This window comes from Oncorhynchus mykiss, chromosome 30 (assembly GCF_057628025.1).
Source record: "Oncorhynchus mykiss isolate SJ-2025 chromosome 30, ASM5762802v1, whole genome shotgun sequence".
NCBI classification, from domain to species: domain Eukaryota; kingdom Metazoa; phylum Chordata; class Actinopteri; order Salmoniformes; family Salmonidae; genus Oncorhynchus; species Oncorhynchus mykiss.
This window is the reverse complement of record NC_143051.1, coordinates 35,668,660-35,686,745: the sequence shown is the minus strand read 5'-3', so window position 1 is coordinate 35,686,745 and position 18,086 is coordinate 35,668,660. Positions and strand designations below refer to the sequence as shown.

General features: G+C 44.6%; 1 protein-coding gene across 2 annotated transcripts in view; it reads left to right on the top strand.

The window, feature by feature from the left end:
* LOC110487605 (ephrin type-A receptor 7-like) overlaps positions 1-17,664 on the top strand; it is a 186,975-nt gene extending 169,311 nt beyond the window's left edge. For both annotated transcript variants that reach the window (XM_036971408.2, XM_090228176.1), the window contains 8 exons: positions 1,887-2,012; positions 2,429-2,614; positions 4,285-4,346; positions 4,598-4,801; positions 13,195-13,347; positions 15,352-15,542; positions 15,792-15,980; positions 16,213-17,664. In XM_036971408.2, coding sequence (XP_036827303.1) covers positions 1,887-2,012; positions 2,429-2,614; positions 4,285-4,346; positions 4,598-4,801; positions 13,195-13,347; positions 15,352-15,542; positions 15,792-15,980; positions 16,213-16,327 — 1,226 coding nt within the window. In that variant the 3' untranslated portion in view covers positions 16,328-17,664. The remainder of the gene's footprint in view (positions 1-1,886; positions 2,013-2,428; positions 2,615-4,284; positions 4,347-4,597; positions 4,802-13,194; positions 13,348-15,351; positions 15,543-15,791; positions 15,981-16,212) is intronic.
* The last annotated feature ends 422 nt before the right edge of the window (positions 17,665-18,086 follow it).

The window sequence follows — 18,086 nt, the reverse complement described above, 5'->3', positions numbered from 1 at the left end:
GACAGATTGTGGGCGGTTTGACATTTTTCGTGTGTGTGTGTGTGTGTGTGTGTGTGTGTGTGTGTGTGTGTGTGTGTGTGTGTGTGTGTGTGTGTGTGTGTGTAACACGCCATCAGTTGACGAGCTCACACACTTTCTCTCAGACGTGAACAAATGCAGACAGACATCTACACACACTAAAAGCGTGCACACGCTGACACACGTGCTCACTCCCCCACCTCCCCCTTGGTAACAATACATTTGCAGTCTCTCGGGAACCCCTCCAGCACAGTGTTTCCCTACCCTGGACCCCAAGTATCTCCAACAGTACTGTGGTCCTGGACAACACTGTTCTAGCATGCTGTCCTGTATGTTGCTGCCCATCTAACCCATCAGTTAGGACACGAAGCTGTTTCCTCCCCCATTGGTGGGTCTAATTACGTCTGTCTGTGTGCCTTCATGCGTGTGTATCTCTCGTGCAATCATGCAGTGTTTATATCCGTTCATTTCCCCCCCAATCGCTTGTGGCAAAGACATGGTTAACCCTGAAACGAATCAGCTACACAAGAAGCCCAATTAGGAAGGGAGAGAGAGAGAGGGAGAGAGAGGGAGAGAGAGGGAGAGATTGGGAGAGAGAGAGAGAGATGGGGAGAGAGAGAGAGGGGGGGGGGGGGGGGGGGGGGGGGGGAATGAATCAAAACTGGTGTTGGCCTGCTTTAATTAATGTTGTGTGGTTACAAAACCCATTGCTCTGGAAAAGAGGATATTCGATCCTTCCACTTAACACTGGCCAGCTGGAATGGAGAAGTTTTCATTTTCTCTGCCGTGTGTGTGTGTGTGTGTGTGTGTGTGTGTGTGTGTGTGTGTGTGTGTGTGTGTGTGTGTGTGATCAATAAGCTGTTATGAGACAGTGAGTCGAGACCTGGTCGATTTAGAGTTGTAATCACATTTCAGAACCAGTCTGGCCCAAAGGCTTCTGGGAAGGCCCGGCTTCTTAGGTAGAAGTAGGGCCTAAGTACCACTGGTTTTGAATCCTCAGAATAATTAAGTCCAATTTGGGGTTTATCCTGATCCTAGATCTGTTTCTGTTTCTATCTGTTTCCCAGAACTAGTCTTGTACTGCGGGGGTGACTGCGTAAGAGGTCAAAGATTAGGTATTGAAAAGCCCATTGGCTAGTGGCGACAGTGTCATGGGCCATAGTGGGCCACATAGTAGTTAAAGGCTGAGGGGCTAGTCAGGGTTGAATAGGGTTTAGAGACTAGTAATGGACTTACAAGGGAGCATGTTCAGATCAAATCATTTTAACTTTACACCTTTCATAATGGATTACAGGTTAGAAAGCAAGAGTTTACAAGACAGACATTTAGTGGGTTCACAGATACTTGTAGGATAGGAACTGAATATATATTTCTTTGTTGCAGGTAGAGTTTTTAGGTTGCCCTGTGAGGATAGAAACTGATAACAAAGTGACACTCTGAGGCCTTTTACCTCAGGATTTTCTCTTTCCTGACAATTATTTCCTGCCCTAGTTCCTAGTGAATATTCTTATTGTTTTTCCTCAGCAGTTCTGAAGTCATAAGAGACAAACCCCTTGAACTGAGCTACTGTCTCCAGGAAATGTGAGCTGCACAAATAAGACATACAGTGATGTGGTTTATTCCCTTTTTCCCCAAGTAGCACAATAGGTGAGAAGGTGGTGATGGGACAAACAAATTTTAAAACACACCATCCATACAGTGGTTGTCAAACGAAAGACTACACCGGATTGCCACTTATGTCGTGATGTATTTTGCGTGCCTTCAATGCGGTTTTGTGACTCACAAACAGGACTAGCGTGTGTAGTTTCTGTGGTGTTGTGGTAGATTGTTGCAGGTTGTAATCTTGCGTGACTTTCCGTGTCCCACAGTTAAGATCCCGACCCGGAGGACCTACATAGACCCAGAGACGTGTGAGGATCTGGTGCAGGCTGTCCTCACCTTTGCCAAAGAGCTCGACAACTCCAGCATCAAGATAGAGAGAATTGTCCACACAGGTACTGAGACAGTGCTTTGGCTTTTGTATACTCTCATATTATCTTTCTTTGTACTTCTCTCTCTTATCTTTGCCAATTTTCACTCCTCTATCTCCCCTCCCTGTTTGCCCTGTTTTTATTTCCTTCTCTCTCTCTCTCTCTCTGTCCTCATCTCTCTCTCTCCTTATCTCTCTCTCTCTCTCTCCTCATCTCTCTCTCTCTCTCTCTCCTCATCTCTCTCTCTCTCTCCTCATCTCTCTCTCTCTCTCTTTTCATCTCTCTCTCTCTCTCTCTCTCTCTCTCTCTCCTCATCTCTCTCTCTCTCCTCATCTCTCTCTCTCTCTCTCTCCTCATCTCTTACTCACCCCCACCTCTCTCTCTGATAAACCAGCACTGCAGTCCGCTATCTAACCCCGTCTCTGTGTCTCCACCTGCAGGTGACTTTGGGGAGGTGTGTCGTGGCTGTCTCAAGCTGCCCAGTAAGCGGGAGCTTCCGGTGGCCATCAAGACGCTGAGGGCCGGCTGCTCAGAGAAACAGAGGCGCTCCTTCCTCAGCGAGGCCGGGATACTGGGACAGTTTGACCACTCCAACATCGTCCGTCTGGAGGGGGTCATCACCAGCGGTGAGCTAGTTACCGAAATCTCAAACGAACCCTTAGCCTCTATGCATTTACACCTAGCTCCTTTTTACTATGCTTTATAGGGGGCAACTGTCTGGGGGGGGGGGGGGGGGGGGGGGCATTTACTGAACAGACTGCACAAACCCAAAAAGATTACTCATTGGCAGACGGACAGCAGTTGAATTCCAGCAGAGAAGGGAGAGGGGGGAAAAGGTTAATGGAGAAAGGTAGGTGAGGAGAGTTTCAGAGGGGTAATGTTTCAGAGGGGCAGATGAGGTAGAACCAGGGTTGAAAGGAATGGGACTGGTGCCTGCCTGCCTGAACACACACTGTGCACCGTACGACTGCAGCAGATGTGTTGGATACGGTAATTGGTGCTAGAGACACAGCAGGACTCTGAAACCCACTCTAATCTTCCCCGCCACCTTACACACAACTCACACGTGTGCATGCTCACACACCGGTGTGCATACACACTCATTCAAACTGTCGCACACCACACACACCGCCCTCGGATTGCAAATCACCCCACTAGCCCGCCATTCGACCCCCTTCCACCCCCACAGCCCACCTGTCAGCCCCCACCACCTCTCCCTCCATCAGAGGGCTCCAGCACTACAGAGAGGGTCATTAGAGAGACAGAGACGTGCGGCTAGCTAAACGTCCAGCAGGGGGCACCAGGGGGAGGTGGGGTAGGATACGGGGTAGTGTGTGGTAGGGGGGATCAGCAGGATAGTTGGCCTGGTAGGGAAGAGGTAGTCTTGTGGTGAAGCGTGATAGAGTAGTGAGCCAGAGTAATGATAGTGATTTAGTGAAGCGGTAGTTCTGTATGTTAGTGTTGCATGATAACGTATGATGTGGTAGAACAGAGTGATGGGGTAATGTCATGGTTTTAGTCCTGTCTGCCTCTCCTCCAGTCTGTCTGTTTGGGATAGAGGGTGCCTCAGGGAGGCTGATGGTGTCCATTTATAAGGCACTTAGATCACAGCCAGCAAGAGGTATGTGTGTGTGTGTGCGTGCTCAGTTTCCATGTTACTTTGCTCCATCTCTGTCTGACGTGTACACACACACATACACACACACACACACAGACACACACACACACACACACACACACACACACTAGCTGGTCACTAAAGGGAGTCTTCTGCTTCGTGTCTTTCTAATGGAGCAGCATCCTTTTCTCCTCAGCTGGCTGCTCTCACCCTCACCATCTCTCCCTCACCATCTCTCCCTCCTTATCCCAGCACTCTTTCTGTCCCCTCTTCTTCTACTTTTTGTGTGTTCTTTCCCTCTCCCGTTCCCTCATTCCTACCCCAGTGCCGTCTCCTACTGTCTTCTCTTTTTCCCCCTCTCAGGTTTCTGTCTTCTCTCCCTTCACTATTTTGATACACTCTGGCCACCTGCACTCAGCGAGTGTGAGAAGTGTGTGTGTGTGTGTGTGTGTGGTGTCATTCAACTTGGTGTGACTGAGAGAGCAGCACACAGGCCATCCTGCTCCTCTCCAGTAGATGAAGAATGGCAGTGCATAATCACTGCTGCCCCCAAGCCAGCTGGACTATAATAATAACGTGTGTGTGTGTGTGTGTGTGTGTGTGTGTGTGTGTGTGTGTGTGTGTGTGTGTGTGTGTGTGTGTGTGTGTGTGTGTGTGTGTGTGTGTGTGTGTGTGTAGGTAACACCATGATGATTGTGTTGGAGAGCATGTCCAATGGGCCCCTGGACTCCTTCCTCAGGGTAAGAGTGTGTGCATACTGTAACAGTGTTTACCTCAGCATGACCCCTGGTCTACTTTCCAAACGTCACAATAGATGGTTGGTATAAAATAAATCCAGAGGCATGTTGTGTATCCTTATAAATCCACATAACTAACCATCATGTCATTGAATCCTTCATAACGGAGTTTGTTCTCCGTCGGAACTGCAATGTATTATATTACATCTCTATGGTCCTCAACCCACTATCGACCCCCTCCTCCCCCCCTCCAGAAGCACGAGGGCCAGCTCTCCGTGCTCCAGTTGATGGACATGCTGGGGGGCGTGGCTTCTGGGATGAAGTACCTGACAGAGATGGGCTTCGTCCACCGCCGCCTGGCCGCCCACAAGGTACTGGTCAACGCCAGCCTGGGCTGCAAGGTGTCTGGCTTTAGACCCCTCCAAGAGGACAAGATGGAGGCCATCTACAGCACAATGGTGAGACTACTGACTGATATTCTATTACAAGTAAAAAAGTATATTACTAGATATATGTATATTTTTAACTAGTACTATATATTACAATTATTATAATATTTTTTTTCTATTATATTACTACCTATAGTCTTTACTCTTGACCCATAGAGGTCATCTCCAGCACACTGGTGAAGGGACTGACTGATATTATATTACTACCTATAGTCTTTACTCTTCACCCATAGAGGTCATCTCCAGCACACTGGTGAAGGGACTGACTGATATTATATTACTACCTATAGTCTTTACTCTTGACCCATAGAGGTCATCTCCAGCACACTGGTGAAGGGACTGACTGATATTATATTACTACCTATAGTCTTTACTCTTGACCCATAGAGGTCATCTCCAGCCCACTGGTGAAGGGACTGACTGATATTATATTACTACCTATAGTCTTTACTCTTCACCCATAGAGGTCATCTCCAGCACACTGGTGAAGGGACTGACTGATATTATATTACTACCTATAGTCTTTACTCTTGACCCATAGAGGTCATCTCCAGCCCACTGGTGAAGGGACTGACTGATATTATATTACTACCTATAGTCTTTACTCTTCACCCATAGAGGTCATCTCCAGCCCACTGGTGAAGGGACTGACTGATATTATATTACTACCTATAGTCTTTACTCTTCACCCATAGAGGTCATCTCCAGCACACTGGTGAAGGGACTGACTGATATTATATTACTACCTATAGTCTTTACTCTTGACCCATAGAGGTCATCTCCAGCACACTGGTGAAGGGACTGACTGATATTATATTACTACCTATAGTCTTTACTCTTCACCCATAGAGGTCATCTCCAGCACACTGGTGAAGGGACTGACTGATATTATATTACTACCTATAGTCTTTACTCTTCACCCATAGAGGTCATCTCCAGCACACTGGTGAAGGGACTGACTGATATTATATTACTACCTATAGTCTTTACTCTTCACCCATAGAGGTCATCTCCAGCACACTGGTGAAGGGACTGACTGATATTATATTATTACCTATAGTCTTTACTCTTCACCCATAGAGGTCATCTCCAGCACACTGGTGAAGGGACTGACTGATATTATATTACTACCTATAGTCTTTACTCTTGACCCATAAAGGTCATCTCCAGCACACTGGTGAAGGGACTGACTGATATTATATTACTACCTATAGTCTTTACTCTTCACCCATAGAGGTCATCTCCAGCACACTGGTGAAGGGACTGACTGATATTATATTACTACCTATAGTCTTTACTCTTGACCCATAGAGGTCATCTCCAGCACACTGGTGAAGGGACTGACTGATATTATATTACTACCTATAGTCTTTACTCTTCACCCATAGAGGTCATCTCCAGCACACTGGTGAAGGGACTGACTGATATTATATTACTACCTATAGTCTTTACTCTTCACCCATAGAGGTCATCTCCAGCACACTGGTGAAGGGACTGACTGATATTATATTATTACCTATAGTCTTTACTCTTCACCCATAGAGGTCATCTCCAGCACACTGGTGAAGGGACTGACTGATATTATATTACTACCTATAGTCTTTACTCTTCACCCATAGAGGTCATCTCCAGCACACTGGTGAAGGGACTGACTGATATTATATTACTACCTATAGTCTTTACTCTTGACCCATAGAGGTCATCTCCAGCACACTGGTGAAGGGACTGACTGATATTATATTACTACCTATAGTCTTTACTCTTCACCCATAGAGGTCATCTCCAGCACACTGGTGAAGGGACTGACTGATATTATATTACTACCTATAGTCTTTACTCTTCACCCATAGAGGTCATCTCCAGCACACTGGTGAAGGGACTGACTGATATTATATTACTACCTATAGTCTTTACTCTTGACCCATAGAGGTCATCTCCAGCACACTGGTGAAGGGACTGACTGATATTATATTACTACCTATAGTCTTTACTCTTCACCCATAGAGGTCATCTCCAGCCCACTGGTGAAGGGACTGACTGATATTATATTACTACCTATAGTCTTTACTCTTCACCCATAGAGGTCATCTCCAGCACACTGGTGAAGGGACTGACTGATATTATATTACTACCTATAGTCTTTACTCTTCACCCATAGAGGTCATCTCCAGCACACTGGTGAAGGGACTGACTGATATTATATTACTACCTATAGTCTTTACTCTTGACCCATAGAGGTCATCTCCAGCACACTGGTGAAGGGACTGACTGATATTATATTACTACCTATAGTCTTTACTCTTCACCCATAGAGGTCATCTCCAGCCCACTGGTGAAGGGACTGACTGATATTATATTACTACCTATAGTCTTTACTCTTCACCCATAGAGGTCATCTCCAGCACACTGGTGAAGGGACTGACTGATATTATATTACTACCTATAGTCTTTACTCTTCACCCATAGAGGTCATCTCCAGCCCACTGGTGAAGGGACTGACTGATATTATATTACTACCTATAGTCTTTACTCTTGACCCATAAAGGTCATCTCCAGCACACTGGTGAAGGGACTGACTGATATTATATTACTACCTATAGTCTTTACTCTTCACCCATAGAGGTCATCTCCAGCCCACTGGTGAAGGGACTGACTGATATTATATTACTACCTATAGTCTTTACTCTTGACCCATAGAGGTCATCTACACCACGCTGGTGAGACTACTGACTGATATGTACTGATATTAACATGGTTGAAAACCGTATTGTTTACAACCTTCTTTAGTCTCACTGTGAGAGGTAATACATACTGTATGTACTGGGATATGTACTATATTGTTTACATTGTTTACTACCTTGTTTAGTCTTTACCCATACAGACCACACTGGTGAGAGACCTGGCTGATATCTTCTCCTGTTAAATATATTACTCCTAATAAATACAAAAAATCTCATCTTGTAAAAAAAATGCTATAAAAATCATACATTCAAATGACAATGACATCGTTAAAAGAAGGCCATTGAAGCCAGCGGGAGAGGTGTGCTTCTTTTTGTATTTCCCCTTTATGTTGAATCTGATGTGCAAGTGTGTGTGCAGTGCAGACTAGGATTTAAAATGCATTCTATAAGGAATCAGTGTTTCCCTGTGGTTTCTCCTTCTCTTTGTCTGGCTCACTCTTCTTCACTCTCTTTTGGTTGACAGTGGTTGATTTAGATTCGATTTAGATGAGGCAGTGTGTAGGATACATTTGATTTGACTGTACATTACATGATGATTTAAGAGCAACTGCGTTTCAAACTATGCAACAACAGGAACCAGAACTATTCTGGAGTAGCGATGAAGTACAACTTGAATGGCGATTCAGAAAATGTGTTTTCCTTGTGGCACATTTTATTTCCAAAGAGTGGAAGTCTTGACAAAATAAGTTGTATAACTGAAAGGTTTTCGTTTTTTTGTGTTTCAATTGTATTCATTTCAGTAGGAATGACTACGCTACTCTCGTACTGGTTGCCCATGTCCCTAAATGACTACTGACCCGTAGCACTCACATCTGTAGCCATGAGGTGCTTTGAAAGGCTGGTCATGGCTCACATCAACACCGTTATCCCAGAAACCCTAGACACACTCCACACTGCCCTTTCACACCTGGACAAAGGGGAACACCTACGTGAGAATGCTATTCATTGACTTCAGCTCAGCGTTCAACACCATAGTGTTCTCAAAGCTCATCACTAAGCTATGGGCCCTGGGACTAAACACCTCCCTCTGCAACTGGATCCTGGACTTCCTGACGGGCCGCCCCAGGTGGTAAGGTTAGGTAACAACACATCTGCCACGCTGATCCTCAACACTGGAGCCACTCAGGGGTGTGTGCTCAGTCCCCTCCTGTACTCCCTGTTCACCCACAACTGCATGGCTGCGCACGACTCCAACACCATCATTAAGTTTGCAGGCGACACAACAGTGGTAGGCCTCATCACTGACAACGATGAGACAGCCTATAGGGAGGAGGTCAGAGAATTGGCCGGGTGGTGCCAGAATAACAAACTCTCCCTCAGCGTAATCAAGACAAAGGAGATGATTGTGGATCACAGGAAAAGGAGGACCGAGCACGTCCCCATTCTCATCGACGGGGCTGTAGTGGAGCAGGTTGAGAGCTTCAAGTTCCTTGGTGTCCACATCACCAACAAACTAGAAAGGTCCAAACACACCAAGAAAGTTGTGTAGAGGGCACGACAACGTCTATTCCCCCTCAGGAAACTAAAAAGATTTGGCATGGGTCCTACTTCTACAGCTGCAACATTGAGCGCATCCTGACTGGTTGCATCACTGCCTGGTACGGCAACTGCTTGGCCTCCGACCGCAAGGCACTACAGAGGGTAGTGCGAACGGCCCAGTACATCACCGGGGCTAAGCTGCCTGCCATCCAGGACCTCTATACCAGGCGGTGTCAAAGGAAGGCCCTAAAAATATTCAAAGACTCCAACCACCCCAGGCATAGACGGTTCTCTCTGTCCCAGAGCACCAAGTCTAGGACCAAAAGCCCATATCAACAGCTTTTACCCCCAAGCCAAAAGACTCCTGAACAGCTAATCAAATGGCTACACAGACTATGCTCCCCCCGCCAACCCCTTTTTTACGCTGCTGCTACTCTCTGTTTATCATCTATGCATAGTCACTTTAATTCATCCTACATGTACATATTACCTCAAATAGCACGACTAACCGGTGCACCCGCACGTTGACTCTGTACCGGTACCACCACCTGTACATAGCCTCGCTACTGTAATTTTGTACTGTTTTTATTTACTTATCTATTGTTTACCTAATACCTATGTTTTACTTAAACACTGCACTGTTGGTTAAGGGCTTGTAAGTAAGCATTTCACTGTAAGGTCTACACCTTTTGTATTCGGCGCACGTGACAAATAGACTTTGATATGATGTACGTGCAGTACCAGTCAAAAGTTTGGACACGTCTACTCATTCAAGAGTTTTTCTTTAGTTTGACTGTTTTCTACATTGTAGAATAATAGTGAACACATCAAAACTATGAAATAACATACAGTGCCTTGCGAAAGTATTCGGCCCCCTTGAACTTTGCGACCTTTTGCCACATTTCAGGCTTCAAACATAAAGATATAAAACTGTATTTTTTTGTGAAGAATCAACAACAAGTGGGACACAATCATGAAGTGGAACGACATTTATTGGATATTTCAAACTTTTGTAACAAATCAAAAACTGAAAAATTGGGCGTGCAAAATTATTCAGCCCCCTTAAGTTAATACTTTGTAGCGCCACCTTTTGCTGCGATTACAGCTGTAAGTCGCTTGGGGTATGTCTCTATCAGTTTTGCACATCGAGAGACTGACATTTTTTCCCATTCCTCCTTGCAAAACAGCTCGAGCTCAGTGAGGTTGGATGGAGAGCATTTGTGAACAGCAGTTTTCAGTTCTTTCCACAGATTCTCGATTGGATTCAGGTCTGGACTTTGACTTGGCCATTCTAACACCTGGATATGTTTATTTTTGAACCATTCCATTGTAGATTTTGCTTTATGTTTTGGATCATTGTCTTGTTGGAAGACAAATCTCCGTCCCAGTCTCAGGTCTTTTGCAGACTCCATCAGGTTAACTTCCAGAATGGTCCTGTATTTGGCTCCATCCATCTTCCCATCAATTTTAACCATCTTCACTGTCCCTGCTGAAGAAAAGCAGGCCCAAACCATGATGCTGCCACCACCATGTTTGACAGTGGGGATGGTGTGTTCAGCTGTGTTGCTTTTACGCCAAACATAACGTTTTGCATTGTTGCCAAAAAGTTCAATTTTGGTTTCATCTGACCAGAGCACCTTCTTCCACATGTTTGGTGTGTCTCCCAGGTGGCTTGTGGCAAACTTTAAACAACACTTTTTATGGATATCTTTAAGAAATGGCTTTCTTCTTGCCACTCTTCCATAAAGGCCAGATTTGTGCAATATACGACTGATTGTTGTCCTATGGACAGAGTCTCCCACCTCAGCTGTAGATCTCTGCAGTTCATCCAGAGTGATCATGGGCCTCTTGGCTGCATCTCTGATCAGTCTTCTCCTTGTATGAGCTGAAAGTTTAGAGGGACGGCCAGGTCTTGGTAGATTTGCAGTGGTCTGATGCTCCTTCCATTTCAATATTATCGCTTGCACAGTGCTCCATGGGATGTTTAAAGCTAAATATTTTTGTATCCAAATCCGGCTTTAGACTTCTTCACAACAGTATCTCGGACCTGCCTGGTGTGTTCCTTGTTCTTCATGATGCTCTCTGCGCTTTTAACGGACCTCTGAGACTATCACAGTGCAGGTGCATTTATACGGAGACTTGATTACACACAGGTGGATTGTATTTATCATCATTAGTCATTTAGGTCAACATTGGATCATTCAGAGATCCTCACTGAACTTCTGGAGAGAGTTTGCTGCACTGAAAGTAAAGGGGCTGAATAATTTTGCACGCCCAATTTTTCAGTTTTTGATTTGTTAAAAAAGTTTGAAATATCCAATAAATGTCGTTCCACTTCATGATTGTGTCCCACTTGTTGTTGATTCTTCACAAAAAAATACAGTTTTATATCTTTATGTTTGAAGCCTGAAATGTGGCAAAAGGTCGCAAAGTTCAAGGGGGCCGAATACTTTCGCAAGGCACTGTATATGGAATCATGTAGTAACCAAAAAAGTGTTAAACAAATCAATATATATTTTATATTTGAGATTCTTCAAAGTATCCTCCCTTTGCCTTGATGAAAGCTTTGCACACTCAAGGCATTCTCTCAACCAGCTTCGTGAGGAATGATTTTCCAACAGTCTTGAAGGAGTTCCCACATATGCTGAGCACTCGTTTGGCTGCTTCTCCTTCACTCTGTGGTCCAACTCATCCCAAACCATCTCAATTGGGTTGAGGTCAGGTGACTGTGGAGGCCAGGTCATCTGATGCAGCACAGCCTGGAGGTGTGTTTTGGGTCAGTGTCCTGTTGAAAACAAATGATAGTCCCACTAAACACAAACCAGATGGGATGGCGTATCGCTGCAGAATGCTGTGGTAGCCATGCTGGTTAAGTGTGCCATGAATTCTAAATAAATCGCAGACAGTGTCACCAGTAAAGCAACCCCACACCATCACACCTCCTCCTCCATGCTTCATGGTGGGAACCACACATGCGGAGCTCATCCATTCACCTACTCTGCGTCTCACAAAGACACAGTGGTTGGAATAAAAAAATCTCAAATTTGGACTCATCAGACCAAAGGACATATTTCCACCCGTCTAATGTCCATTGCTCGTGTTTCTTGGCCCAAGCAAGTCTCTTCTTATTGGTGTCCTTTAGTAGTTTTTTTTTTAACAATTCAACCATGAAGGCCTGATTGATGTAGTCTCCTCTGAACAGTTGATGTTGAGATGTGTTTGTTACTTGAACTCTGAAGGAGTTAACTCTGCTGCACAGTATAAATTCATTAGAGGTAACTCTGGGTCTTCCATTCCTGTGGCGGTCCTCATGAGAGCCAGTTTCATCATAGCGCTTGATGGTTTTTACGACTGCACTTGAAGAAACTTTAAAAGTGCTTGACATTTTCCGGATTGACTGACCTTCATGTCTTAAAGCAATGATGGACTGTCATTTCTCTTTGCATATTTTTATAATTTTTTATTTTTATTTAACCTTTATTTAACTAGGTAAGTCAGTTAAGAACATATTCTTATTTACATTTGAGCTGTTCTTGCCATAATATGGACTTGGTCTTTTACCTAATAGGGCTATCTTCTGTATACAGTTCCTACCTTGTCACAACACAACTGATTGACTCAAACAGATTAAGAAGGAAAGAAAATCTACAAATTAACTTTTAACAAGGCACACCAGTTAATCGAAATGCCTTCCAGGTGACAACCTCATGATGCTGGTTGAGAGAATGCCAAGAGTTTGCAAAGCTGTCACCAAGGCAAAGGGTGGTTACTTTAATGAAGCAAATATGTAAAATATATGTTTTTTGGTTACTACATGATTCCAAATGTGTTATTTCGTAGTTTTGTTGTCTTCACTATTATTCTACAATGTAGAAAATAAAGAAAAACCCTTGAATAAGTAGGTGTGTCCAAACGTTAGACTGTTACTGTATGTGTTTGCATATCTAAGTATGATCATTTTATTTGTGGGCTGGGCATCCTGATGCATGACACAATAATCAAATAAATACATAGCAAATATATAATAATCATAGTGTAGTATGATGTTTAAATGTAGATTCTAGCATAGGCTACATGAAACATACTCATACAAGATGTCCAGTGTCAAGTGTGGAGTTGAACATGTGAATTGAAAATCTCTCTCTCTGTTTCGGACTGTCTCTCTCTCTCTCTCTCTCTCAGCATGCGGGGAAGAGTGTGGTGTTGTGGACAGCCCCAGAGGCCATCCAGTACCACCGTTACAGCTCAGCGTCTGACGTCTGGAGCTTTGGCATCGTCATGTGGGAGGTCATGTCCTACGGAGAGAGACCCTACTGGGACATGGGCAACCAGGACGTGAGTAGAGTGACTGTCTCTCTCTCTCCCTCTACACTCGACCTTCTCCTCTCTAGTCTCTTTATCCATCTCATCTCTGTAACTCATCTCTCTCTCTCCCTCTAAACTCGACCTTCTCCTCTCTAGTCTCTTTATCCAACTCATATCTCTCTCTCTCTCTACACTCAATCTTCTCTCCTCTCTAGTCTCTTTATCCATCTCATCTCTAACTCATCTCTCTCTCTCTCTACACTTGACCTTCTCCTCTCTAGTCTCTTTATCCAACTCATATCTCTCTCTCTCTACACTCGACCTTCTCCTCTCTAGTCTCTTTATCCAACTCATATCTCTCTCTCTACACTCGACCTTCTCCTCTCTAGTCTCTTTATCCAACTCATATCTCTCTCTACACTCAACCTTCTCCTCTCTAGTCTCTTTATCCAACTCATATCTCTCTCTCTCTACACTCAACTTTCTCCTCATCTCATCTCTCTCTCGGTTGCTCACGCTCTCTATCTTTCTCTCTGTCTCTCTCTCATTCCCTTTGCTCTTTATCCACATGTGCATCTCTGTCCCCTCCCTCACCCCATTCCCTATGCTGTTTCCTTCTCTACCTATTCATCTCTCTCCTATACTTTATCTTCTCTTGTGCTAGCTCTCTCTCTCTCCCCGTCTTCTCTGTCCCCTCTAAAATGGTGCAAACTTTTTGACTTGGGCTAGCTCAGATCTTATTAGAGGGAAAGCCACGGGTGCTTCTCTAAAAAGTATCTTTGAGCTCTAAGTCCCCAGCATAAGTCCTCTCCGTGACCAATCCTGTTTCTCTTAAGGACACCATGTCGCTTTTTGGTGGCGGTCCCAAAGTGCCACCACGATCCCCGCTCTTAGAGGAAGCCTAAAATCCCGGCAGGAAGCGGCGCTCTCTTTAAGGAAATGTGAAATATAGCTATTTTAGGAGGGTGAGAAGATTTGTCCAATCGCTAGGACCCTGCCGCCGCCAGTTTGTGTCGATGAGGGCGTGTGTTTTGGTTCCCTTCTCCCCTCCCTCTCAATTTTTCAGAGGGATCGCTTATTTTTTTTTTTAAATTCTCGCTTTGGAAGAAAACCCCAAACTTCAGAAGAGTGCAGAAAATGTTGCGTAAGACTTTGTTGAAGAGAAAAGTGAGAGTGCTTTTGAGCCAAAATGCCTTTGATCCAAGGCCGCGTCATGAATGGCATTCAAAGGTATTAGAGTAGATAGAGGGTTAATCATTGTTCACAAAGTTCACACTTAAGCCAACAGCTTGTTCACGCTAATACGCTGTCTGAATCTTTCCACTAATCCGAACGATAAAAAGGCAAAGTAGACGACCATGAAATGTTGAAATGAATTCCTATGAACCGTCCCTCAGCTAGGACATGAACCGGGACGGTGTATTACTAGCTTACCTTTTCAATATCCAGACTTTGTGTCTACCTCTATGTTCACAGTACTAAACTCTCCAAAAGAAATGTCAAAGGCCAAGCTGGCTGAGCCCTTGAGATATTAATGCATTAAACAAATACATAATTTCACCATTATCTCACGCAGCCCACACGCTGCCCTAACATGCCCTTTTCTTTTTAGCTCTGATTAAATGGAAAATGTCCGCCAATGAAGAAACACTTTAGGAACACTGTTTGGTTAAATCGGAGGTCAGGACAGAACTGAAGAGCACTGTGTTTTTAGGGAATGTGGAACATTTTCAACGTTTTTTTTCTAAGAGCTTTTTCTAGGGAGCACAGTGTTAGAACACGGTGATTTAAAGGGTTTGAATATATGTTTTGAAGTTTTGCATTTAGAAGTCTTTATGGGGGATACATCTGCTTGCTGGATTAGCGCTTTTGAAAGAACCTTTGAAGAAAGAGATTGTTTGGGTGTCGTTTTGTTGGCGGAGATCTCCTGAAGCCACTTTAGACTGAGATGGTGTCATCGCTCACTATCAACATTTCTCCCTGTAAAGTTAACACTCCTTTCTCTCCCGCCATCTCCTCTCCGTCTCGTCCAAGGTGATCAAAGCGATAGAGGATGGCTTCCGCCTGCCCGCCCCTATGAACTGTCCACCCCACCTCCACCAGCTGATGTTGGACTGTTGGCAGAAGGAGAGGACCGAGAGACCCACCTTCAGCCAGATCCACTCGGCTCTCAGCAAGAGCATCCGCAGCCCCAACGGCATCGGCTCCTCCACACTGGCACGCAGGTAGGACATAGGCCCCTGCAAACCATGCTTAACACGGGATAAACAAGGGTCAATATACAGGCTAACAGGCAACAGACTTTGCTAGCCAACATGGGCTGGCATCGGTAAGGTTTGTTTATGTCGTCCAAGCAGGTCTCCCACTTCCCACTCAGTTTTGATATCAGAGTAGAAATACTACCGCTTATGGTAACAATAGACTCATGCATCCCTTCCTGAAATCTATCTCTGTCTCTCCCCTTCTATCCGTAGAACCCTCCCTCAGCTAGGAACCCTCCCTCTGGGCTCCTCCATCTCCCTGGCAGAGCGGACTCTTCCGTCGTTCCCCTCGTTTAACTCGGTAGGGGAGTGGTTGGATGCGGTGGACATGGGGCGCTACAAGGACAACTTCACCGCGGCAGGATACTGTTACCTGGAGTCTGTGGCCCGTATGACAGTCCAGTGAGTGGCTCTAAGTGTGTGTGTGTGTGTGTGTGTGTGTGTGTGTGTGTGTGTGTGTGTGTGTGTGTGTGTGTGTGTGTGTGCGGGCGGGCGAGAGAGAGAGAGAGAGAGAGAGAGAGAGAGAGAGAGAGAGAGAGCGTTGATGCACAAACAAGTATGTTGCTGGTGCATCTGAATATCATGAGTTGGTATAGTCTAACTGATATCTTTGTGCTGTGGTCGTTCTCCACAGAGATGTATTGAGTCTAGGCATCACCTCTCTGGAGCACCAGAAACAGATCCTGTCTGCCATCCAGACCCTTAGAGCCCAGGTCATCCAGATGCACGGCAGAGGGGTGCAGGTCTGACACACACATACACACACGTGCAAATGGACGGACGGACGGATAGAAGGATTTTCACAGAGGAGCGACTTGTCTCTCATCCAGATGGACAACATGAAGTGGATAGAGAGATCGGCAGAGATATCGCCACACTGCACCCACTCACTCTTCCTCCTCCTCCCTCTCTCTAAGTCCTTGGGAGCGAGGCATCTTCCAGTCATGTGATCAACGTACTTTGTCGAAAGTCATATGACTTTTGTCTGCACGCTGACCCAAATTGACTGGATGTCCGCTCTGACAACAGGCCCTGGATCAGTAGGTACAGAGACTTAAAACTACCCGGATAGAGAAGTACTGTCCACCTAAAATGTCTGGCACTGCTCTCAAAATATGGGGTAATTACATTTCCTTGATGGAGAAGAACTGTCCCCTCAAGCAGAGTAATACTCTACTGAACCACTTGTCTCAGAACTGAGGTTAAAACCACCCTGGTTGAGAAGTACTGTCCATTGCAGGGCTGCCCCTCTACCACTGGTCTCAGAACAGTGGGATAAGGCACTAATGGCGAAAGTTCTGTCTGTCGAACAGGGCTAAAATGATAAAACTGGTCTCAGTTCAATGGTTAAAACATTACTGTTCCGGCCGCTGAAGTGCGATCGAGTGACTGGTTCCCACAGTGTGGGCGGAGCCCAGGCCGTGTCAAGTCGTACGTAGCCCGACCAATCATGAGGCTGGAAAAAGACTTACCTTCAGAAGGAAACTACTGATTAAAAAACGAAAACTAGAAAACTGTAAATCGAAACAAAGGATTTCCGTGTGTTTGATTGATTGTTAATTTCTATTTAGTCTGTTACACAATTTGTCTTTTTTAAAAGTTTTTCCGTTAACCGTCTCTGCTCTCCCGGTGTTTTCTCAGTGTGTGGAATGGCTAATGTCCCTTAGCCGGGATGTCAGTGGTATCATGTAGCGTCTCGCTAATATATTTCTCCTGTCTAAAAAGCATTTTCATTACATGGGTATATTGCACTGTTGAGAATAAAGGTCAAGTCTCAAGCTGACGTATCTGAAATGTATTCATATTTATATGTGTTTCCAGTTTACAGACTCTCACACAACCTGACGGGAAGAGGTTACGAGGGTCATACTTCATTTTTTTATTACTAAATAATTTGTGTCATTTTGTGTTTAAGGATGCTGCAAAGCACATGTCCTTTGGTGTCAAGCATATCCCTTCCTAGCCGTTCTGTTTCTTTTGATTACAGTGTGTATCATAAAGTTTTCTTTATTTTTTCTAGTTAGAGGGATTCTGTTACTGAATAAAGGTGTTCTGAACCAGAAGAAGATACTATGAAGAGGACTTACACTATAGTATGTTGACTTTTTTCTTCTCCAGACAGGGGTGTAGAATCATTTTGATACAGTCAACAAATCTACAGTAGTTGATATAGGACTTATACAGTTTGAGTCCAGTGTCGCTGGATGTATGGTATCGATGTGTTGCAGTATTGCAGTATTTCAGAATGTCGTAGAGTGATCATGTATGTTTTTTTTCCGGGCCAGCAATTCAAGCTGTCATGCATAGGGCCCTGTGTTTTGGTTAATCATGTCACATGACCTGGATTTGAACCTTTTTGTTTAAAGCTTTTTCATCAAACTGTTCCCCCTTTCTTTTTATGTCAGATGGTCCAAGCGCCATCCTCAGACAATTGCTTACATTTTTGGTCTAATTCTCATTTCTGGAAAATGCTTAAAATCAAGGTTAAGTGGTTAACCAAAACACAGG